The sequence below is a fragment of the Excalfactoria chinensis genome, chromosome 2, assembly GCF_039878825.1.
Source record: "Excalfactoria chinensis isolate bCotChi1 chromosome 2, bCotChi1.hap2, whole genome shotgun sequence".
In the NCBI taxonomy this organism is placed as follows: Eukaryota; Metazoa; Chordata; class Aves; order Galliformes; family Phasianidae; genus Excalfactoria; species Excalfactoria chinensis.
In genome coordinates this window covers 134,945,584-134,971,260 of record NC_092826.1, presented here as the reverse complement: position 1 = coordinate 134,971,260, position 25,677 = coordinate 134,945,584, and the positions used below count along the sequence as shown (strand labels likewise).

Here is a 25,677-nt window from a genome sequence, read left to right as displayed (position 1 = left end):
TAAACTTGCCTTAGGCTGCTCCTAAAATAAGTGAAATGCCATCAGACCTCTCTCACTGTGGCTGCAGCTCTGAGCTGGGATGTATTGTCAGCCTGCATTGCAACTGACCCACAAACCTACTTTAAAACATTTGGGGGCACATGTGAGCCTTGTGAGGTAGAAGAACATGTGGCTTCTAACGCCAGTTAAACTAGGTGGCCTGGCTAGGGATTTGCCTGTCTTAGTGTGCTTGTGACAGCATGGTTGCATATTGCAAAAGGTTTATTGTCAGAAGGAGTGGTAATGCATTTGGAACAGGCTGCCCAGGGGGGTGGCGGGGTGCCTGTCCCTGTAGGGGTTCAAGAAAAGGATAGTTACACTGAGGGATGTGGTCTGGAGCGGTTGGTTGACTAGATAGATGATCTTATTGGTCTTTCCAACCTTAATGTCTCTATGATTCTAAGGGGAGTTGGAGATTGGAGCAAGAATCCCAGTCGAGTAAGCCACAAGAATGATTCTTGGCCAGACAGTAAACCTTAGGCACAGAGGGATTACAGAAAAAGCGTTGCTTCTCTACAGCTTCCTGGGAAAAGCAGGCCAAAGATGAAATGGTTGGTTGTTTATTTAGAAATAGGTCTTGATGAGCGTTCTAAAAGTAACACTATTTTGGGAATAAAAGACCAGCAAATTGCAAAGATTAGAGCTCCTTGTGTATATTTTCTTTCATTTTTAGTACAAAGAAAGCACCGAGTTTTTCAAGGTGAGGAAGATGCCTTTGACAGTAAAATCCCAGCTCACTGAAATTTTCATAAGTGCAATATGATGTTGCGCACATTCTAGCCCAAACAGTTTTGTCCCTCTTTGGGGTCTCTGTCCCACTTTCTGGATACGTCATCTCTGTTTTTCACCAAATGTTTCCACTTCTGACAAGTTGTTGTCTGCCTTTGTCATCATGTGCTGCTGCTTGTGCTCTGTTCTGGAGGACTCGTATGTGAGCAGATGACACAAGTAGGCCATACTAATTGTTTCAAGGCGTCACCCACTTCCAAAAATACCAAGCAATACCAGTGTATGAATTTGTTCCTTTGGATGGAAACTCTCTTTTCTCAGTAAAGGATATTTTCAAGGAGTTTATTATGCCAGAATCAATAGTGGATTCTGTTTTACTGAGTTACTAGATAACCAAGGATATGTTCAGGTTGGTGAATTATGGCTAGAATAAACAGTTCACACAGAAAATGGGTAAACTTTGCCCAGTCTCATGAAATTGAAGGAAGTGTTTAGTGTGGTTATTTATTTGAGGTCATTGAATTCACACTGATGAGGAGCAATTTCATGATGGTTGGACTCATCCGACCTTAATGGTTCTATAATTATCAAGAACCTTAAGTTGCAAGTGAATGATGCTGCTGTTTCTGTCTGCATGTTGCTGATGGGGCTCCCGTAGGCGTAACAAGTGGACTTCCAACAGAAATTGTTACTGCCTTGAGTCACAGCAGCTTCATCGTTTTGTCGTTGTTGTTCAACAGTTGCTTTCAGTTCTGGTGCACTTATGAAATGCAGTGCTGTCTGTGTTTCTGAAGCTTGTTGATGTCATCGCTGCAGAAATCGTGATGGGCACAAAGGTTGTTTTATGGAGCTCTGATGTGACATTTTTAGCTGCCTCGTTGCTGCTTGTCTGCTTTGTGGAAAGGAACAAGAGGCTCTGAATGCTGCTGTATTCTTGCATAACTTGAAGAGCATTCGATTTTTATTCAAATGGAGAAGCAAATCAGACTTCTTTCAGGCTTCTGAAAATATCAGTTGCAGTCAAAATTTTGCAGGATCGCCTTTGCTACAGTCATGCTCAGATCGTTATGAAGCAGCCTGTATTTTCTCGATTAGCGGAGCACTGAATTGCTTTTGTCATTGCAGTGAAATTACTGAACGCCTCTGATGTGAGTTTTCACACCTGCTTTAATTTGGTGCACTTGGCATGCTTTTATGATTCCCTGTCACAAGCAAATAAATGTACGTATTGATCCATGCCCAAATTAGGAAGTACTAAAACACGCAGGCCGTGATTCAAGGGTTTACTTGTTTTTAACATTATTTAGCAAGCCAGTAAGATCTACGCTGGCTTTACTAACAACTAACAATGAAATGCCCCTAAATTTAGGTACATGCAGAAAATATATGAAGATGAATGTGAATGTCCACTGGAATTGTCCAAAACAGTGTCTTGTATTGATCATGCCATCGTTTATATGACTTCAGTAATTCCAGTGTATTCCAGTATCTCTTGTTACTAAATACCTTTGCAAAGCTGACCTCAGTGTCTGTTTGACATACTTTGGAAGACTGCGGTAAGGAGTTAAATTAAATTACATCTCAAAAGGTATCTATAATGAAAATCTCTCTTTGGGTACTATCTTGTCTGTTGGTACTACACAACTGTGCTCATAAACCTCTCTTGAATCAGCAAGAATGTACTTTATTCATGTCCTGTTAGCATTCCACTCTGGTCATTGAGCCTTCCACGTCTTGAAAACTGAATACAGTGTTTGGACAGCCATTGGTAATCCTGTATATTTGCTGTTACCTAATGGCAGTTGACTTAAAGAATTACTAAACCTTTAAGAGAGCCTCAGTTGTTTTAGGCTTTGTGTCTTCACTAAGACAGATGAATTGGATGACTGGAGTATTTTCAATTACAAAAACATAAATGAACTAGTAAGGTTTTTATCCTGATCAGTTTTTGGAGACAAATGGACAGGAAAGCACAGACGAATAGTGAAGTTTCACAAACATCTACCAATGCAAATTAGAGTGAAATCTGAAAAGGGATTATTTACTTTTAAGGTGATTTTGAGAGGCGTTAAACAGCAAATCCAAAAGTGCATTCCATAAAGTCCCTGCTTACTGACCACTTAGCTTCAGATGACTCGGTCTCATTAGATGCTTTCCTGTTCAGTCCGAATGCATCCTGAAGTGCCTATGGTGGCAGTTCTGCACATTGAAAACTGCCTTGGGAAGACAGGCATTTCCCCATCTGCAGTTCTGAAGGGAGATAAGAACTGGACTAAATTTAACTAAAGATTTCAAGGTGTGCAGTCTCCAGAATTTATTCCTAGAGACAACCAACGTGCTCACAGAATGGGGTTTTCCGTGCTCCTTAGTTTGTACGATGCTGTAAGTGGAGAAGATCTCAACCTCTGAACTTGTGTCAAACTAGAGGAAGAAATTTTATGCTTGATAGGCCAGGATGAAAACATGGGGTTGGGGGAGTATTTTGTTACCCTAATGGTAGCTAGCCTTTCTGAGGTGTCTGTCTCTCTCCATATGCTTGCTTCTCTGTGTATTCATGATTCTCTCTGGGTTCTTTCCTTTAGCTCTGAGAGTCTAAAACCTAAAATTGTGTCATTACATCCCCAGGGGCTTTTGTGTTTTTGTTCTTTTCTAACCAGGCAGAAAGCAGTCAATTTAGTGACAGCTAGTCCGAAGAGTCACGGTTCTGCTTAAAGGAAATCTCTATATTATAAAGAAGAGGTCCTTAAATGAAACCTTTTTGTTTTGTCTGTTCCTTTAGAAGTCACTGGCATGTATTTGAAATGCTGACTGGTTAAATCTCTTCTGTTTCTCTACAATTTGGAATGCTCAAGTGAAAACACAGAATACCCCAAGGTAAAGAAATTCTGTATCTGCCTGCAACTCCTTTTTGTAGTGCTGAATTAGAGAGGAATGTTGTCAGCTCCTCTTAACGTGGGCAATTAAGGATGCAGTTCATGAACATAAGGTGGAACAGGAACCTTGTGTATTTCCCTCACATGTATTGCTGAGGATTATCTCTTGCCTCAAGATAGAGTCCATATGAAGTAGCTGACTGAAGTGCCGGGGGATACTTGTGCAAAATGGTTGCTATTTTGATAGGCTTTCAACAGCCTTCTTTGCCTTTCTAACACTGAATTTATTCCCTTTTCTTACTGATAGCCTCTTTGAGAGACAGTATTAATCAAGCAAGCTGGTAGTTGTCATGGCATATCTGATTCAAACATCAAATACTTGCATGTTGCAAAGCAGAGAAGAATGTGTATGGTGACCAGTTCAGGAACATTAGCTAAGTCTTGCCTGATTGCCAACAGCACTTGGCACCCAAAGAAAAACGTATTTATCTCTAACTTTAGTGCTTAACTTCCTGGCTTGTCTTGAAGACATGGAATTGGGATCTCATCCTAATTTTTCTCAGGCAAAGCTTCAACAGACAGAATTTTAATTAAGGAAAGAAAGAGAATCTTCAGTGCAAATTACTCTTAACGTGTGTTGCAATATTAGGTCTAGTGATGGGCCAGGACCTCACCGTACTGTACAGCTGTTCAAACGTGTGCGTCTGAACCTTTTACTTGTGCAACTCTGCTGCTAGCAAGACTATCTGTTGTTGCTGAGCGCTCCCTTCTGTATCTTTTTTTTTTTCTTCCTTTTCTCTCCCCTGCATAACCTGCAAAATCATAAAAACTAGGGACGCGAGAGACCTGTTCAGTCATATGGTTTATCCTTTTGCCAACTGGCAGGATAATTCCTTACAGCACATTTTCTAGTGCCTTGTACAGTCTATTTATAAAATGTCCTCAGCATTAGGACTTCCACCCATTTCCTCTGGGAACAGTTGCACTCACACCACCGGGAAGAACTTGCTGGTATTTGACTGTGTGTTCTTGGTTTAATTCAATGAAGTCTAGTCCTGTAGTAAGACCACAGAGCAAACGTTTATCCACCAGGTGCTGGAACCATCCTCTGGAGAGGCTGATCCTTCTGAAAATCCTCTCGTTGTATGGCTCCAATTAACCTTGTAGCACTGCAGCCCATATCTCTTCTTTCCAGACATGTTGGTGCTTTGCATCTCTGCCAGCTGTGGTCCATTCCTTCTCTTATTCTTTGACTCCAGTGGTCATCCTCTCCTTTCTCTCTCAGCCCCCCGGTATGTCGCTGTGTCCATGCCTTTTCTTGGTACTTTCACTTTCCTTTCTTCGCTGCTCACCCTGGATCCACCTCTTCACCTGAACAGCCTTTTCTTCCAGCTCTACTCTGTTTTCTTCCCAAAAACTTGAATCCTTTAAGCCATATTGCCTGTTATTCCCAGTGCTCGAGTATCAATGTTTTCTTGTCCCAGAAAGAGCCTTCATCTGCTCATTGAATTGTTCTCAAAATGTCCAAAAAACCAGCTTTTCCAGCACTTAGCTTTTTCTACTCTGGCAAACTGGCTTGCATGTTTGTTTAGGTGTTGGGTGTTTTTTTTGTTGTTGTTGGTTGTGTTTTTCTTTTGTAGGTCATTTTGTTATGTTTCCTTATAATTGTAAGGAAAGGAGGATTAAGTTTTAGAATAATCTCCATGATGCCAGAAAACTTCACGTTTTTATGTCTTGGGTTCACTTGCTGTCCAGTGCTGCATCTCTGCAGAATTCACTCTGAGATGCTACTAGCACAAATAATGATATAAGAAATTGAGCATACCAAGTCAGCATACTAATTCCACAGTATATAATGCCCCTCAGTCTCCAGCAGCCCTACTGTCACTTATCTTGACAAAATTATGTGCTTCCCCCAGCACGAATATTAGATCAAAATGAGCGATCAAGTGTATCTTCAGGGACTGCTGTATTGATGTATTTTGTCACAGCAAAGAGACTTTCTGTTCTGGTTTGGTTTGTGTTGGGTTTTAGATGACAACAGAGAGCAGATATATAGATGACATAAACCTGAGGCCAGTAGAAATTCAGGAGTTGGAAGTGTTTATCTTGGTTAACAATAGTAATAGGTGTTAAAATGTTGCTTCTGTAGTGCCTGAAAGTTGCTATTACAAAAAAGTCAGAGGGATGTTAAACTTGTGTTAATAAATACCATTTAACTGTACTAATAACTGTGGTCATTTTAAGAACAGATAATGATTTGGAGCTTCCTGGAGAGATATGAAAAGATAAGCAAACCCTTCTAACATTCCTTTAAAAGTTAATTAAAGGATAATCTCATATTTTTATAATAAAAACTGTACTTAAACTATTGGAAAATTTAATTTCTGTTAATCATTTTCTGCTAAGCAGCTGCTCTTGCCAAATTAGCCAGAAATACACTTAGTTCTTTGTGCAGCAAATTTGCTGTTATTTAAAAGACAAGTTCAGAGTTTAAGCAAACATAAATCATTTAGTCAAAACAGAAGAATGGAGCATGAAATAAGTGCTCACAAGCATTGAATTCCCTGACAGACATTTAACAAATATATATCCAAGAGATGTATGGCTGGATTGCTTCTTTGCCAGTGCTGTTCTGATATGTCTTGTCCAAAAGAAATCTTTTATGTCTAGTTTTAAAGGCAGAAGGGTTTGGGTTTGACCTACAATAACTCTGCTGAAATGTGGGGATGCTTTTTGTTTATACAAGGTGGAAAAACAAAGTGTCATTTTTATCTGTGTGCTTTAGAGATGTCAGTAAAACAGTTATTTTGCCACTGCCAGGAAAATATCTTAAGTTAACACACTTTATTTTGATGGAAATGTCACTAGTTAGGAATGAAACCTCCTTGCAGAACTCTGAATACTGAATTAAATATACAACTATGAGGCACTTGAGAACACTGTTGGTTTTGAAATGCCTTGATTTCTATCTTGGGAACAGATTTCTATCTGTTTGCAGGAGCTAGGGAAATGATTTTCTTACATCTGAGATCCTTGTTTAAAGACCTGAATCTTACATGTGCATTTCTGAATTACTTCGCCTCTTTAAACATGTCTCATTAGGCAAGTTGCTTTGTGCTCAAATCTCACTTTTTGCTGTAAGGAAGCCACAGTTATATTAATATAATGATAATTTATTGCCGTTTACCATTCTATCTCCATGCTTCTCTGTTGTTTGCTTTCTTTTTAGCATCATCCTGTTTGCCATGCTTTGCCGGTGCGCACACTGTATGACAATGTCTGATCACATAACTATGGCATTGTAGAGGACTCTGGGCTCCAGGTTTTGCACAGGTGAACAGCAAATTAACCATGGAATTGCAAGCAGAGCAGAGGGCTTCCAGCACAGAGCTGTGACTCAGGAGCACTGGGCTGCATCCTCCCCCAAGAGGTGGACAGATACTACAGTATGTGCTCATAGGGGATGAGCTACATCCTGAGATGGCTTGTGCACAGGCAGGTTCCAGAGTCCCTAATGAAATCATCCGGTCCCCTATGACTCAGAGTAATCCTCCTGCTTTCAGTAATGTCTCTGGCAGACTGGTTCTGGCGGATCCTGTTGCAGGGGGTTGGTTATTCAAGATATTTCTGTATCTCGCTGCCTGCTCAGCCCTTCTGCATGGGGTCACTCTCACTGTAGCAGGGCTACAGAAATGTAGGATGCAGTTTCCAATGGGAACCTTACCACGCCACGACTTTGCTTCTGCTGTCCGTAGTCTGTCATAGGGAAGAGAGCTGGAATCGGGAAGACCTTTAAATAGCTGTGATTTATTTATTTCAGGGCAAATGAATCACAGCCCAAAGCTGCATGATCAGGACTTTTGGTGGATGAGGACCATTTGGATGGTTGTTTTTCACCGAGCTTTTGAAGTATTTGACAACGCAGTTCAATGTTCCCTTAGTACCATTTTTCCATGAGCTGTGTATACACATACGTGCACAATATGTGTGTGCATGACTAGACAAATCTGATTATGTGAAATCTCGAATCTTACAAATTAAAAGCACAAGCAGAGTGCGTTAGGAACTAAACTGATCCTTCGTGGTTCCAGCAGAATGTTTTCCTTTCTTTCTGTGCTTTCTTTGAGACCTTTTAATTCAGACATTTAATCTTCAGTGTTTTTCTGCCTGGTGCTTAAGTGCCTTTTTGTGGTTTTCTTTGGTTATTCCTTTGTGTCCTAGTTTTCCTTAAAGTTAAAAATACATTATTTCTTTTCACTTGTTTTTCTTTCTCCTTTGTGGTTTTGGGGTATTTTTTCTTTCTCAGTTTAGCTGCCACCAATTTTATATAGTCACAAAGCCACCGTTAATGCAGCTCAGGATGAAATTTAGTGGAAATTACTGTCTGTATTTGTGTTAGTGTGTAGTCGGTGCGTGGCAGAAACAAAACTTAAGAGGGGGCCAAGTGGAAAGTTACCTCTGTTGTGATGCATGTTGCTGTGACACAGAAGCTAGAACTTCTCTGAAGAGCATTGTGCGTTCATCTCTTTCTTTTTTTAATTAAATGTCAGGATCTCAGTTCTGAAGATCAAAATGATTCCTCCTTTCAAGTTCCATCGGAAAGGAGACGGAGCATTTGTTTGTGTTTTCTCCCTATGAGATAAGGTTCCCTTTTCATCTAAATGTTAAGACTTTTCATCCCCGACTTTGAAGATACAAATAAAAAGCAGCAGATGAAACCGTTTGGATGTAAGGAGATTTTTGATCAGACGGTTGTTGAAATCATTGGGAGGGAGGGGGTAGCTACACTTTAGAATATAGTACATATGATCTACTTGGTTGTGGTTTGATTTTAAGATGGAAGAGATTGAATATTTCAAAGGTGATGTTTTTTTAGCAACTAAAACTTTAAGTAAGGATAGTATAAGAAACATCTTAGCCCATGAAGTCTCCTTGCTGAGGTATAATCAAGTGTGTGAACTGTTCATGTCAACTCTATGGATGGGAATGGTCAAGATCTGGTTTATGCTAAATGTGCTTCCCATAAGAGGAAGGGAATATTGCTGGCAAATCCGGAGGTCAAAGAAGAGGGTTTTGCTGTGGGAGAAAAAGAGGGGACAGCAACTCTGCCACTTCCCACTTTCCTTTCAACCTAAGCATCTGTTGCTATGGAAACCTCGGAGCCTAATGCTGGAGCAACAAGGATGGTCTCCCTGTATCCCTGTGTGGCCCGAGATGAGTGGCTGGACACCCCCAGCCCACTCCAGCTGCCCACCCGAGCCCATGCCTATTTTCTCCTGCGGGAGCGTTGATGAGAAGCCGCTGCTCTCTGCCTTGAGTGTGCTTAGATCGGGGCAAAAGGGATGGCGGTGTGGCCGGGAGGTGCTGCGGGCAGACCCCCACCCGGTCCCAGCCCTACCCAGCCCGGCTTCCCCCGGTGCCGGGACCGCTTGTTTATCTCGAGCCGCTCCTACCGGGAGCCACTTTGGGCAGATATCCACAGAGGGGCGCTGAAGCACGTTTTAATGCAGCAACAACAACAGTAAAAAAAAAGTAATAAATGAATTAATACAAAAATAGTAGGAGATAAGATTTACCGGATTTTTATTTTATTTTATTTATATATATTTTTTAAAGCGGCAATAATAACGTAAAAATAAATCCATAGCCTCCTATTGCCCATCACCGTGCAGTGGCAGGAGAAAGAGGGAGACGAAGGGACCGATGGAAGAGACCTGTGGGCACGGCTTCGGGGCGGACCCGGGTAGGGGAGGGCATCGGGGCAGCTTCGCCCTCCTTTCCCCTGCCCCCTTCTTTGCGAGTGGCTCCCTCCAGCTTCTGCTCTCTCCTCCCCACCCTTTTCCCTCCCCACCTTTCCTTTTCCCCCACAATCAGGTGTGTCTGTTGTGGCTTTTTTTTATTCCCTTTTTGCTCCCCCCCTCCCACCCCCTTTTTTTAAGTTGTTTCCCCGGGAAAGAAAAAGAAAAACAACAGCAACAACAAAACAAAAAAAGAGGAAGAATAAAAAGCAGGTGCTGAAAAGGAGCTGCCTGTAGAAGAGCCCTCCCTCCCCAGAAGAGCAACGTGCTTTGAATGAGGCTTCCCAGCCTCTTCCACTCGTCTCACACACGCTGTCACTCTGCCTCTCGCTTTGCACACTGTTGGTATGCGACCTCGGAGGCGACTGCTCTGCCGCCTGAGCCTGGGGAGCCGCTGACAGCCAGCCATTGAGCCAACCCCCCCTACACCCCCCCCCAATGGGTTTTTTTCCCTCCTTTTGCAAACACACACGCACACCCCCAAAGCATATTTAACGCTGATCCACTCAGGCGCCATTATCGGGGTTACGTCTCGGAGTGTTTTGGTTCTCTCTCTCTTTTTTTCTTTTTCTTTCTTTTCTTTCTTTTTTTTTCCTATCACTGGATGGTGCAGCATTCCCGTGGCCTGTGGTGTTTCAGCTCGACTGCGTTTTCTTATTTGTTTCTCTCCTCTTCCCCCCCCCCCGGCGCTTCCCCTCTCCCGATCCCCCCAATCTCCCTGGGCACCGAGGAGGAGCCCTCGCTCTCTCTGCCACTGATGTGGGACTCAGCCTCCCCCGCGTGTAGCATGCTGTAGCAAAAAAGAAGAGAGGAGGGGGAAAAGAAGAGAAAGAGGGAGAAGCGGCTCTCTTTCCCTCCCTCCCCCTCGCTTCCCGCGGATTGACTTCATGGCTTCACTATACCAACGCTTCAGTGGGAAGATCAACACCTCCCGCTCCTTCCCCGTCCCCCCAGAAGCCAGTCACCTCCTGGGCGCCCAGTGCAGCGAGGAGGATGGATCTGCTGGCAAGATCCCGCGTCCATTGCAACAGGAAGGCAGCCGTCCCCGCTTCCAGTACCAGCCGCGAAGTGACTGCGAGGAGGAGGATGTAAGCACCAAGTCGCTCGCGTTCGGCTCCGTTCGGTTTCGGATGTCCTCATCGTGTGTGTGTGTATGTGTGTGCATGTGTATCCCTTTCGCTGATGTGTCCTCTGTCCAAGCCGGTCTTTGTTCTTTTCTTCTTCCCCTGAAGTGCTGGGGATGGAACGGGAAGGGGCCAGAGCAGATCGGGGCTCGCCCTCCCTGTGCTGCCCCGTTCCCTCTTTCCTTGTGCAAAGTGGGGCTGGGGGCCACGAGGTCAGCACGTTTGAAAACAGTGAGTGAGTTCCAACCATTTCCTTCCCGGCAAGCTGATGCTTCTCTCCTCTTCTTTCCTTTCCTTTATTTTATTTTTTTTTTTTTTTAATTTTTTTTAATTTTTTTAGTACTTATTCCATTTTTTTACCCTCTATCACTCTCCCAGGACAGAAGTCTTTACCTCCTTCCTCCCTCCCTCCTTTCCCATCAGCCTACCCCCGCCTCTAGTAGCTTGGCTGCGGGGAAACTTTTTAACCCCTTTGTAGCCACATTTGGAGCTCTCCCCTTTCCCTCCCCGCTGCCCCCGTGTGAGCCCCCGTGTGAGCTCCTGCAAGAAGAAGCAAACTTCGGCTGTACACTTTCTGCTCCCACACTGCCTCAAGAGCAAAGAATTCAAAGGGTGTATCTGCATATCGCCTTAGTAACAAGTGACTCATTCAGGCCACTGCTGTGCCTGATGGAGTTAAACTTGCTTGGGTCGTTTGCGCCTAGTTCTCCCCTGAGGGTAAAGGGGATTTAGGGAGCGGGGAAGTGCGGGCTGCCAGTCACTGCAGGTGGCTCCTGGAAGCTGGTGTAGCTTTTGTGGTGGTCGGTTTGCAGAAAGTGTTTGTGGTGTTTTGCCACTGTGGAAGCACACAGAAGGGGATGCAGATGTCCACGGTTGGGGAGGATGTTTGTATCGATTACAGATTGTTTTTGCATGAGTGGGACTTTGTGGCAAGGTCCAGTTCTGGCTCTCTGAGTGTTCCCAGGAAAGGCACTGCCTCAAGTTGAGGTAGCACTGCTGGGTCACTGGGAGGAGAGAATTGTGCTTGCAGGGAAACTTTCATGGTCTGTTCATTAAGTCTCTGACCACTTTTCCCACCCCTTCATTAACACTTTTGTGCTCTGAAGGGCAAGTACACCTTTAGTAGTGAAAAGGCAAATTGGCCTTAACCACACCAGGGTGATTGCTGCTCTGATAGCACTGACAGTAATAAGAAAATGAATTTATTTTTCCTTGTGAGTCACTGACCAGCGACAGTCTTGGAACTTCTATTCCATGACCCTCGCTGTGTGAAGCCTGTCTCATTGTCAGGGCATGGGAACCCTCCTTGGCCCTTCCCAGCGTGGCAGGAGACGTGGGGCCCTTCCTGGCAATGAGCTGGGCTCTAGATGTCGCTGCGAGCCAGCTGAGTGTTGCCGCCAGGGCTGGGCTCAGACACATTTTCCTCATTATTTGACTGTTTTAATTTTGCTTTCCTGAGTTTGGAGACAGCAGATGTCTGGAGCTGCGTCTCTGATCACCAGAAGCACTGAGCCGAGAAGGAAAGGATGCAGTTTAGCATGTGCGAGTGATTTCTGCTGACAGGCTCACAAATAATATTTAGAACAATGGTATTAAACTACTAGAAAAATAAAAGGGGAATTTATTTTCCTTGTTTTTGTGTTTTTTTTTTCCTCTTTTTTTTTTTTTTCTTTTTTCTTTTTTCTTTTTTCTTTTCATTTTTTTCTTTTTTCTTTTCATTTTTTTCCTTAGGGGTTTGGAGGTGAGTGGAGAGCACTGTTGTGTAATATGATCTGTACAGGGATAAGTGCTTGTCTAGGGCTTCCCTACAATGGAATGCAAAAGACATAGCCAGAAGCAGATTTGGGGCGACTTGTAAACAGATGTGGGAAACTCTCGCGGATTGCATTTAAAGCGTATCTGAGAAAGTACAGTAGATCAGGTTGGGCAGTTCAAAAGTATTCCCAGTCCAGCAGAATCTGGCCAGCTTAGGCTTGGGTGTTCTTTCGGGTCGGAAGGATACAGAGGGGACAGAGTGAAGGACGTGGCCTTAGCTGTGCAGCAGGAACGGGGTTCCCAGTAGGAAAACGGGGGCAGGGGGGCGGTGGTGCTGTCCTTGGTGCTGAATCCAACTGCAGTAGCAATCGGCGGAGCTGTCCCGTAGCGCTAAATTCTAACGTAAGGGAGCTGTCCGTGGTCCTGAACCCGCTGGGGGTGGCACCTGCGTGGTCAAGGCAGAGAGAAGGATTTTCTCTCCCGCTCCCTGTGACTGCAGGCAGGATTCTCTTCTTTCCTTGAAGAAGCCGACTAATGTAAACACCGAATGTGAAATCTCCAAGGGAAAGGGAAATACGAGGCAGGTACCAGGGAAAGACTGTGGGAGAAGTGCAAAGAGGCAGTCACTTTGTGCAGGGTACCAAGAGCACGTGATGTTGCTTATCATGGGAGAGGGTTTAACAAGATGGCATAGGATTTTTCTATGGTGGTTGAACTTCAGATTTCAGTTTTACACAGAAATAATAATGGCACATTCATATTGTTGTTCATCCTTAAAGATTGTTCTAGTAGGAGAACTTGGAGCTTAGAAATACAGAAAGTTTTGTTTCTTGACCTTGGCTGAAAATACCAAAACAAACCAGAGAACTAGACTATTCTGTTCTTAACAGTGTTGTATGATTAATAATCAGAATATGACTGAGATTGTTTTATGTGTTACTAATGACAACTTTCCATACTGAGATGTGTGTGTGGCATTCAGTAATCTGTATTTAAGCACAGACAAAAACCTTAATGCAGTGCAAAAAACAGAAGCTTGCCTCTGAAGGTCACAGTATTGTTAGTAAGCATTTTGTCTACTGAAAATACCACTAGTGGAAAAATACTAGACAAAACTTACATGTAGTTAAATAGGAAATAGTAATTATACATACAAGATAATTGTAAAAATATAATAAAATATAAGATAAATACATATATAATATAATCTTAGTATGACATATGCTAGCTTCACTTTACAGCCACCATTGAGATAGGCATGAAATCATAGTTTTTGTAATTTGAAATTATTGCAATGTATAAGCCACAGCATTCTTTAGTATTTTCACTAAGTTGTACAGTATTCCAATTCCTGGTATGCACGTGAGAAAAAATATACAGTGGACCTAAAATATAAACAAAAACTGTGTTAAGAATTGTGCTTTTTAAAGGTTAAACATTAGTCTGATCAGAAAACTAGGTTATCAGTGGTGAACTACATAGGCCCTATATGAATAACTCTCCCTCCCAAATCAAACAAACAAAATCCAACAAGGAACATTTCCTGGTTGGCTTTGTGGCAGTATTGGTACTGAAGCTAATTACTGCAACAATGGTAGACAAATTTATGATGATATGTTAGTTTTGTTTAGGTATAGATTTACTTTTTCACTACCTTTATTTAGGTATGAGGAATGTCTCTGAATACTATGTAAAACCTACTTTGGCTGTATAGTATCAGAACATTAAGAATTTTGGTAACATTATTCTCTTTTTAAATTGATTAGCTTAATGCGTACCATGTTATATTGTTGAAGGGATTTTATCCTAGAAGTTGATTTGAGATTTTGTTTCCATAAAATAGAGCTTTTTCATTTCTTATTCTTCTTTGGCAACACAGTGATTAATGAGTTTAATTTTTGCAGGCAACTGCCAGGAGGTGCTGAGTAAGATGTATCATGCTGATTGTGTATAACTCTGCTCCTTTTAATTATTGGGATGATAACAATGCATTAATCAAGTACGTATGAAATTCAGCACTTTTCTCTCACACAGAATATTGATCTATTTTATATGGTGCTGACTATAAAATGATGATTATGGAAGTTCTTTTTAAATTAGATTTAGTATGATAAGTTATGTGTTAAAAATATGAAACTCTCCACTGGAACATAAAACTTTTCTATATAAAAACCCATATACTGCATTCTTACAGGTCAATTACTTAGCTAAAACTCCTACTGGATTTAATGGGAGATTTAACCATAAATAAAAACAGCTGAAGCTGCTGCACAAAGTATTAGTGTGGATATGCTTTCCATTACTCAGTTTTGAATAATTCTTAATTTCATGCATTTGCTCGAAGCTATATTTGATCATATATTACACTTTACTAACTTTCAGATTAGTTATTCAGTGTGATTCACATGGAGAAGTTTTTCCATTCAGATATATGCAGTGATAATTTTGAAATGCTTCAATAAAACTGTGTTTCCTGCTAGCATAAATTAAGGATTAAGTATATCAAATACCAGTTGTTAATAGAATGAGTCTGAGAAAGTGAGTATCACGGCGATTAGTGTAAAAAATTGTGACTTGGTATGTCAGACTTGCTGATGCATGTAATTGAAAGTGTTAATTTTCCATTCATTATTTGTCTAATATGAAGAGGTATTGCTTTCTGAAAATGCATGTCAAGGGCAGTGTTTCAGAAAGTCTGAGTGCTGAGTAGCAGACAACAGGCATTTTTGTCTTTTCCCAAAGAGATGACATTTGATTCAATGGAAAGCTTGACTGGACTGCAGGAATCATACCATTATACTAACATAGTTTGAATGGTACGCATAAGTCTTGTCTACAGATGTGAGCTATTGTGTTCATTTACAGAAACCACTGTTGTTTTAAGTCTGTACGAATCTCTTGTTCTGCCTCTTGATTATTATTTTTTTTCTTTTTTTTTTAGTGCTAAACTCAATTATCCAGCAGCCACTAAGATTTAAAGGGCTAAGACTTGTCTTTTCAAAGGAAATGGAGTTGGACCATTCTGGAGTTTTGTAAACTTGTCTTTTGAAATTAATAAAAACTACAACCTACTCCCCCAGAGAGGAATTGTTATAAGCCATAAAATATATGTATATATGGGCTTTTTTGCTTGTTTGTGTGTATTTTTTAATTTGCATGGAAGCTTGTCGTATATTTTCAGTCATCAGTAACAGACACTGATTTGGAGGTGATATGATATTTATATCTTGTAGTTTAGCTATATTTATGATTATACCATCTTAACACTATTTCTTACTAGTTTTAAATTAGGCTCTATTCTTGCAAGCTTTGCTAGCCATGATGACAAAGATGATGCATGCGCTAAAAAGAAATAGTCAGACAAAGTGTATTTTTAAGTATTCATGAATAGTTGTGTGAACAGATTGAATCATCTATCTGATAGTAGTGAACTGTGCAGTAAGTTGGGATGCCTCATTTAGAGTACAGAGCTCACGTTATTTCTCTTGAGCTCAGAGTCAGGGAAGCTTGTGTGGTTTTCCAAAGGGCTTCCCAAGATATGGGGTGAAAAGAGCAAAAATGTGTGCTGCTCTCCATTCCTCTGTACGTTTTCTTTTCAGAAAAGGCAAGAACAGTTGTAGTTCCTAAGGTGTTCATCCCGGCTTTGAAAGTGTTCTTTGGGAGTCAGAAGATTGTGTGCCTTTAAATGAAAACATTTAAATTCGTGTGGGATAATAATTTTATGCTTGTGATCTTTCAAATAATTTTTCCTCGAAGAGTCAGTAACTTCAAATTGATTTTACTGGGATTTTTGCCTCATTAGTGGAATGATTCCCAGGATGTTGCAGTGCGTGCATTTTCATTCCATGACCAAGGGGTGGCAGTGTCTCTTGACTACACTGTTCTATAGAGCTCTTGGCATCACTTTGCTTTTATAGCACAGTACCAACCAATCACTTCCTTGTGTAGTCATACCTACACGGTAGAGTTATTTTAAATTCCTCATTGGTTTCTTTAGGTTTGATTGACTTGCTGAAAAATTAGCAGCTCTCTCTTTCACCATCAGGGAGCAATCCTTGTGAGCAATGCTTTCTGAGCAAAGCTCAGGAAAAAAGTGATTTAGAAACGATCCTGAACTGAAGTAGCAATTTAGCAATGATTTAGCAGTGGTCCCAAGTTGAAATATAGGGGAAAGAAGGGAGAAACAAATCTTTTTTTCCTAGGGAAATGCCTGGCTCTTTTCTCCTAAAGAATAATGAAAAACAGCCTTCTCTGAAAGCCTCTTGCATTCATATTCAGCTGTGTATCTGTGTACATTATCCACAGTACATGTAGATCGTATAAGTTTGTAAGTCCTGTTTCTTTTAAAACTGGCTCATGATGAAATCCACATATAGATATTAGATATGGAGCTCTTCACAACTTTTCCACCTGCAGAGCATTTAGAAACTTTCATTTCCTCCATTCCCTGTTTATTTCTCATCTTTTTAGCACTTCAGGCTAGAGCTCTTCCATACTTTGGTTTGTTAAAATAGCATTTGAATGTCTTACCAAAGATGACAGCAAAAAGTAACATAGTTTTGAAGTTCTGGGGAACTTTGAAGTAGATCCAGACAGAGATGGGAGGAGGGAGATACTCCTACATGTAGTCAGTTTAAGCAAAGACAATCAAGTATGTGTGCTAGTGTGAAAAAGGCCAATATTGTGATTCTCTGCTGAGAAATCTTAATTTTCCATTGAGCATACTTTTCAGTTGCTTAGCACTAGTGTAGATTATTTTCCTCTAAATGGGTGCTTGCTAGTGTAGCTCTGCTATTACGTAGACTATTCCACCAAGTGTTGTCTCTTTTAAAATTGGATTTAACATTATTATCTTCACTTTGCAGATGGAAAGTCTGAGACTGAGTTGACACATTGCCTCCGAGACGGTGTGTCTCAGCTCAACAGCAGTGACAGCTTGCTGTGGTTCAGCCCTGTGAGCTGTTGCAATTTCTGGTCCTGGGCTTCGGGGTCTTTAAGACCAGAAATAGTTCCAGTTATCACTAAAAATGTTCTCACAGGTGTCACACTAATTGTAAAGTCTTGGACATCCAAGTCTGTTGTGTGTCCAGCCATCAGCAGGAGTTTTCATGAGACATTTCACATCTCTGATATTTTCCTCTATCTGTTTTAGGTTTTTGGATGCTTTCTTTGACAGAAGGAAGATTTAAAGCATCCAGAAGAAAGGATGGGAGTATCTTAATACTTTCATTATGTACTATTTGGGCAGGGGCATGAGAGTGTTCCTTCTATATTTGTCAAAATCCAGCATTTCTAGTAGATTTCATTCTAGGCAGACGTCAAAAGCAAATGCAAATTTCTTTCCAAGCTTGCTATCTTGGACATGCAGAGACATGTGAAATAGGAAAGCTGCAATGGGAAATGCCCAGTAACCTTAGTTCTAGTTATGCCACAGTTATTAATTTTATTGTGCTTATGACAAAAGTATGTCTGTGTTCGTTACTTTTCATTGAAATGAGCTCAAATTCTCCATGAAAGAAAGTAGCTGTAGTATTTTAGTCAGAGGAGAAATGGAACCCACAGCAACTGAGCAATTACAGATGTTATTGCAGTCTCCAAGCTGTAGCTCTGAAGACACTTGGTGAGTGAAGCCCGCAACAGGTTTATGCAGGATCCCTATACCTGCTGCTTTCTTCCCATTCTGGCAGAGAGGTAATAATGCCCAACATCTGGGCAGCAGCAGGAGGCCCATTACTGCCTGTTTGCCCTTCTCAAGGGTATAACTGGGGGTTTGCAGAGCCCAGCCATGTAGAACTTGTGTCTGTAGAGTTGAACTCAAGTGTTCTGCAGTGCCTCTTGCTACTGTGGAGTAAAGAAGGACCTATATCTGTAAGGCCAGCTTCCAGAGAAAGAAATAGTGTGGAATATTGTTAATAGCAAAACAGACATTGGTGTCTGTGCCTGTGTAGGGTAGACAAGCAATCTGGTAGTGACTTCTTAGTAGGATGGTATGGGATGTGGCTCTAGGGTCTATAGCTCTTCCTTCTTACTCCCAAGTCTCCCTGGTGCCTTAATAGCAACAGAAGCTGCAAGCACAGCTCAGCATTTCCTCTCTTCTCTACCCCAGCCCTCACATGTCCTGTTAATCATCACGGAAGCAGAACTCAGTTTTTTTTGCACTGCCAGGAAGCTGTGAGCCAGTTCTTCCCTATCTATCAGGTGTCTCCTGGCTCCTAAAGATGATCTCCATGCACAAACTCAGATGAGTCCTCTCCAGCTGCTTTGCAGTGACCTGCCCTCTGGCACTGCAAAATGCAAGTCTCATTTGATGCTCGTCTCTCCTGGACTCCTCCTGGGGCAGGCGAGTCAAGTTATCTCATATTCCAGAGGAACATGAGGAGCCTTGAGCAGAGAGGAAAGAGGATATTGACATCTGCTTTAAACAGTGCTTGACCCCTTGCGTAAGAAAGTGATTGACTTAAGGAAACGTTTATTGCATACACAGGTCTTAGATTTGCACAGATTGTTCATGGGATTATGTTGTATGTGACTGTAGAATCCTTTATTTGTTTGTCATTTATTGCTAAATCCTTCCTCATGTCTCTGGGTAATCCATATAAAATGTGGTTTGTCTTTGGTTTTGTTTTTCCTATTTCTTTTAGATGCTGGAAAAAGAAAGATAATATTTAAAAGACCAAACATCTATCACAATGCTGATAGAATTACTGTAGAAATCAACAATGCTGTTGCCATAGATACTTAAACGGTTTATAGTGAAGCACAGATTTCCACTTTTACTAGTCTTGCTGCTAGGCATAATGAATGCAAGTAGTTTATTGACACAGATAATCTCTTTGTTTTATATGATTTTATTTTATTTTAGCATTTGCAGTTCCAGATACTGAGGGGGTATCTGTAGAGAACACTGGAGTTATTGCAGTGTTTCACAATGGTTGCCTCTAATAAAGTGGGGATGCTGAAGCAGCTGCTTCCTTCTACTGTGAACTGCAGCACAAACAGCACTTGTCAAAACACATACAGTGATTTATTGCAAACAAGACTAATTAATAAGGACTGACATAAGCAATGTTTTGGATCACAGACACACAATCTATTTTGCTTGCCTTGTTTGCAGTCTGTGTTTGAGTTCTGCATACTTGGAAGAGACTCGTTTAAGGAGTAGGTTTCACTGATTTCTGAGTACGTTCCGATACTTTCTGTTTGAGGTGGCAGGGATTTGAGTTAGATCATTGGAATGGCCATTAGGGAGATCTTGCCGTTCTTAGGTTTGCCTGCTGAATGAATTTCAGCTAGTTATTTATCCCTTTGGGGCAGTATCTGCATCTGTTAGATACCATAAAGAAATCAAGGTCATGACTTCATTCATGTCTTCATTGTGATAGTACAGAATTAAATAATTTCTGCTTCTGGCCTAAAGCTTTGGGCTGAAAAGAACCCACAGTAACATGAAATTACTATAAATTAGCAGTGTGATCATTAATTCTGACAGTGGCAAAGTTTGTGGGAGCATTGCTAATAAACAATCCAGGCCTGATTTTGCTTGTTTACGGTGGGCTAGAGGTCTCTCTCATTATAATGTTTCACAAGCAGTGCCAGAAGCTGATAATCACTATAATGCACGTTTTTCTTTTAGCTAAGAAAAGCTAATAAGCATCTGTAGTTTTGAAAATGTCAGATTGAGCCAAAGTGCATGCAATTAGATACGGATAATGTGGCAGATAATAAGAAGATACATGATATTGGATGAGCAGTTATCATACTATTGTGCTTTGGCTGCTAAACTGCTGTGTGTCATATAAAAGAAACCAGTTGTTGGTTGAGGGAAAACATGTCAGAGATGGAAATGTAAGCTAATGTGATGAAGTGACAAGGTTAGCCCTGGGGGAGTATCAACATTCACGTTAGGCTCTTGATAGATAGAAGGGTTGTCTGGGTTAAAAGTCATGTCCGTGGGGTGGTGGGAAAGGCTGCTCAGGAAAAGAAGTATGGAAAGGAAGATGGGTAGAAGGAAGCTATTTATAGTAGCCATCTCTAAGGTTTTGTTATTCCTTTTGTCAAAGACTCTCTGTCTTGCATGTCAGTTCCATCTCTTGAAGCCTTGAAACTTTTCTGAGGTAAATTCCTTGCCCCAAACCAGATACTGCAGTGATACACTGATGAAGAGTCTGAATGTGAGTTTTCAGGCAGTGTCCTCTGTTTAATTTGCCACTGGGGGAAGCAGTGAAGCAGACTCCAAAAGCAAGAGAAAACAGCAAAAGGATGAAATCCAGACAAGGGACGATGGAGGGAAAGGAGAAAAAGGAAAGCAGTGATGCACAGATCTGGTTTACAGCTCTGAATCAGGAACTACCCTGTATGGACTTGTATTACAGGGTTGTACAGAAGTGTGAGGTTAGGCATGAGGTTGATAAATACATTTGGAAAGGACCCAGAGAGAATCTCTTTATATCCTCAGGCCTTCACATATGGATGGGAGCTTCCCATGCTATCACTGTCTGGTGCAGTCTGCATTGCTACACTGTGTGACATGATTGTAGATATGTGTCTTTTCAGATCACGTTTTCATCTTTCCTGACCCTTCACCATTAAGTATGTCTTTTCCGCTGTAATTGAAAAGCACGTTTTCTATACCCTTTACCCCTTTGCATTCAGTTATTCTGAATAGACATTTACTCTGTCTGGGTTTATCAATGTCGGTTTGCAAGAATGGAGTTCATTGGATCAGGTTTTTGTTAAGAATGGTTACGGAGAGAAGGATTCACTGTCAATAAGCATTTGAGCTCAGTATGGGTTGAAATTCTCTCCCTGTGGATGGTGAAGGAAAGTTGCTCGGCACATTCACAGGATGCAAACTCAGAGGTTGTGTAAGTGTGGCCAAAAGGATTATTTCTGTGGGTATTGTTTTGTTATCGCAATTGAGTCAATGACAAATGATCTGCTTCCCGATGAGCTGTTCCTTTCCAGATGGAAGGAAAAGCCTGGATTTAGAGAAGAGGGAGAGGGGAAGAAATCAGCCCTCTTGTCTTTTGTTGGATTATGAAGGACTTCAGTCTTCCACAGACACCAGATGCTTATAGAGATTGTCCAACTTTGTATGGCTCTCTCCTCTTTGGAGAAGCAAGAAAGAAATTCCCCCTGGCACTAGAGAGAAAAACAGAAGGTTAAGAGAAAGGTTAAAAACAGTTTAATCTCACCCTGTAAATCTATGTGTGAAATCCCTTGAGTTACAAACGTGTTCCTGTCTGTGCTAAGCTGAAGCTCTTCTGAAGCTGGGCTTCTGGCAGATAGCACAACACAAGTGGAGTGGAAAGATACGTGAGAATGCCACAGTCAGCTTTTTAAGTGTGCAGCTTAGTATGAAATGCAGAGAGCAGCAGTGTGAATCAGAGGGTTGAATTTGCTCTGAAAGTTCCACAAAAGGCTCCTGTTTTGCTAAAGACAGATTGTGCAAGTCCAACCCAAAAAGCTGCAATTCAGTTGGAAATTAGTGCTACGCATTCCTTTCTCTTGGTTTTGATTGGTGACGAGCTATAGAATTTCTCTGTGGTCACCAGAGTTCAACAGATGAGAATTTCCTAACTCTGCAACATGATTAAAAGCACTCCAAATGCACATTATTAGCAGGGCTTCTGTGAGATGACTCAATCAATGGGCTTTGGGTGCCTTTATGAAAGGTCTGCTGAGCACTGTAGGAATGTGAGATGGCTGAGATAGATATGAACAGCAGGGAAGAATAATGAAATACAAGGCTTTGTGTTTAAAGTAACTTAACAAATGATAGCACACACGTAACAGAGATTTCCCCAGTTTGCCACAATGCCACGCAGATGAATTGTTATCAGTACTGAAGTCTCTAGCAGTGATAATGAGAGCCGTGTGGCTGATTTTGACAGCAGCCCACTCTCTGTTTTTCTTTACCCCACATTGGCTGGGACAGCACTGGAAAAGAAAAAAGCAGATCAGTTTTACACGTACTGTCTGTATCTCTTCCAGAAAACTCATCTCCTCTAGCATTGCTGTATCATAAAGCAAAAACTGAATCCACTGTCATCAAATGCTTGTGAGTGATGAACCGTTGCAGGACCATTGTGTTCTGTTCAAGGCATTTCTGCAAACAGAAGAGGAAAGATTGATAGACTCACTGCAAAATAAATGTTGGGCATTAGGAACTGCCTTTCCTCTTCCCTTCTTCTCCCTTTCATACAAGCTGGCCATGACTTTCCAGACAGACAATGTTGCTACTTCTATTTTATCTTTTTCTGCTCCAATTGCTTACGTGAATAATAGGCAGAGGCTTATTAAGTCACCTTAGTATGGGCTACTAGATTTCTGGAAACTCAGCCTTTTAACATCTATTTGGATGTTCAAAATTATGAAGATACAATGAGGAAATTGAGGCTTCTACTTTGAGTTGTTTATTCTTGGCTGAAAGTTTGTTGCTAAACCTTCTAAAGAAAACTTAGAATAAATCCTGCCATAGTTATTGCTTACTTTGCTTTTGTTCCCAATGGCTCTTGGAGCACATCAGCAAGGTATGACCTTATGGCAGTGACATAATCTTCAAGGAATACAAGTGGAAATGACTGTGCTTGCTAAGAGGCAAAGAGTTGCTAGCTTTGTTTTTTGTTGTTGTGCCTGTTTGCTTGTTTGTTTTTAATTAAAGTATCCTGTTATCAAAGCAGAAGATTGGGATTTTCTATGACTTGGTCTCTCCCCTTTGCTGCTAATAGTGGAAATGAAGAACCTCTCCATTCCAAGGATATCTATCTAGGAGAAACTTTCATTGTCAAACCCAAGCATTTCCAGCATTTTTCTTGCTCAGCTTCAATAATTGCTGCTTCTCATTTATCCAGGTCAATGGGCCCTTTGCCAGAGGGAAAGTGCAGTTTTTTAAGATGAAGGATAGTGTTGGAATAAGAACAGATGGCTGTAATCTGGCCATAAATTCATTCAGACTGGAAATTATGAGATTTCTAAGATCTCAAGCACTGAAGTATTGGAAAAGCCTTCCAGTAAGACTAGGCAAAGATAAGTCATATTTGGCTTTAAGATGGATCTCAGTAACTCTGTTTTCATGATATGCTTGTTTTTGGAAGCAGAAAAAACACGCTATCCTGTTTTACAACAGAATCCACTGTATTTTTCCGTGGAATCAGATCCTTCCATGGAGAGATCCTTTCCTCCATTTGGGTGACAGGAACTTCAGTTTCAATCATGCAGACTAAGTATCTTTTAGGATAATCTTCTGAAGGGTCAAAGGATATTACACAGGATATTTGTGAAAAAATATTGCAGTAAAATGTGTTATCCAGGGCTGATTCTATCTTTCAAACACATTTTTAAGGTTACTTGGTGAAACTTCAAGATCCCTTGAACTGCTGCATCAGGTGCACCAGGTATATTTATGGACTTCTAGCTTCTTCCCCAGCATGCCAAACATTTTTACTTTTCATAAGTAGAAACCTTAAAAGATCTGTCACTGCGTTATCTACAGTATATCTTACATGGCTTCTAGTTGCAGATGATCTGCATGGGCAAGTTGAATTTAGAGTGGTTATCTTTCTCTCACTGTTGTGAATTTGTACGTTCTTGTTCCTCTGAGGTGCTTTGCTCCAGCTTTTCTACGCTGTCTACCAGAGTCCTTCTTGTGGCAGTCTAGTCCATGGTAACTTCATCTATCTTGGTATTGAAAGCAGAAGCCTCTATAGGGCTCTCCTCTGTCTTGACCTCAGTGAGTACAGGAGAGGTAAGTGAGCCGGAAAGGAAACTGAGGGGAATGGAAGCAACCATGTCCACGTGGCTCAGTAGGAATAGCTCTGAGATGTAAGGCTCTGCTCCTCAGCAGCTGGTAGGCCTAAAAAATGGACAAGAAGTGGTACCATGCACACCAGGCTATTTCCATTAGCTTCTTACCCCAATGCTGATAATTTCAAGGTCATGGTGTGCTCAAAATCTTGACAATGAAGTGATGACAGTGGCTGACTTGTAAGCAACCCTGACCTCCATTGCATCTGGCCCTGAGCTCTTTTTAAACTTGACCATTGACATAGACTTGTTTAAAACGAATGCAGCCACTTTTTCAAATAAAATGATGAGAGTCATAGGTGTGAAGATATTTAGTGCAGCAAGTCTACTCTAGTACAGCAAATTACTTGCCAATTATTCCAGTGCTGATAGAAGACAAGGGCCTGCTCCCTTCCTGGGCTGTGCAGGAGGGAAACAGCAAAAGTGGGTCATTCTGAAATGACTGAAGAGAGGGAGGTGGTGATGCTGTATCCATGCAGTTAGAGGCCAGAAATGCAGATGACACCTTCCTGTAAGGTGAAGATGTGGTTTGGGTGTGCAGGACAGTGGGTGTGTTGTTGTGGGAATGGGTGATCTCCAGTTGTCTCATCCCAGCAGCAAAAGAAAAGTGTGTTGCAAGTAAGTAAGGTTGTGGATGCCCCCTCTCTGGAAGTGTTCAGAGCCAGGCTGTATGGGGCTTTATGCAACCTTGTTTAGTGAGAGGTATCCTTGCCTATAGCAGGGGGGTTGAAACAAGATCATCTCTATGATCCCTTCCAGTCCAAATCAATATGTGGTAAGTCAACAAACACAAGGGCCAGGAATTAGACAGCTGGCTTCTATTGCTGTATGGCAATAGTTTTTTAGAAGCTTTTAAAGGTACTGGACGGATTTTCCGGAAGATTTTGGTTATGCAATAAAAGCCATCTAATGTCGTTTCTACTCTGCTGTGAAGATGGAGCATTCTTATTATACCCTATAATCTTACTTCTGCTTTCTGTTCTTGATGGTTTTTCCAAGCCGTGGGCTAAAAGACATTGTGATAGAAATGATTCACCCAACAAAATGTACAAACTGTGAAGCCCTGAAACTCCTGCCCTTTTTGTACTTCTCAAGACAGTAAACCAAGAGCAAGCAGTACAGCTTATATTGCTTGAAAGTGCTGATGTATGTCAAACACTCAGGATTTCCATGGTTATTTGAGCTGGAATTTCACATGCCACCAAACACAGAGTAGCTCTGAATCAGTGCCTCCCCAGGGCCATGTCTTCCCAAGGGAAGAGTTTGCCTCACATGAAGAACATATGGACCAGGTTTAATGCAGAACTTTGGGTGGAGAACTAACATTGCTGCAAGTGCTGCGCTGCACTGGTGCAGTGCCAGCTGTTATCTGTTGATCATTCATATTAGTCAGAACTAATTTATCTACTGATTACTCACACAGCTGTAAATTTTCAGTCCCTGGTATAGGTGGTTCAGAGCTCCTTTGGATATCTCTGCATGCTATTATAAGTACATTAGAGAAATCATCACCATATCAGGCCCTCAAAAATGCAGGTAATGGCAGCCTTA

General features: G+C 41.5%; 1 protein-coding gene across 3 annotated transcripts in view; it reads left to right on the top strand.

Annotated features, from left to right (window-relative positions):
- DPP6 (dipeptidyl peptidase like 6) overlaps window positions 1-25,677 on the top strand; it is a 447,472-nt gene that overhangs the window by 104,327 nt on the left and 317,468 nt on the right. The window contains exon 1 of one of the 3 annotated variants that reach the window (XM_072328923.1): window positions 9,565-10,530. The exons of the other annotated variants lie outside the window; for them this stretch is intronic. Coding sequence (XP_072185024.1) covers window positions 10,330-10,530 — 201 coding nt within the window. The 5' untranslated portion in view covers window positions 9,565-10,329. Of the gene's footprint in view, window positions 1-9,564; window positions 10,531-25,677 lie in introns of those variants that run through there. 3 annotated transcript variants of the gene reach the window in all.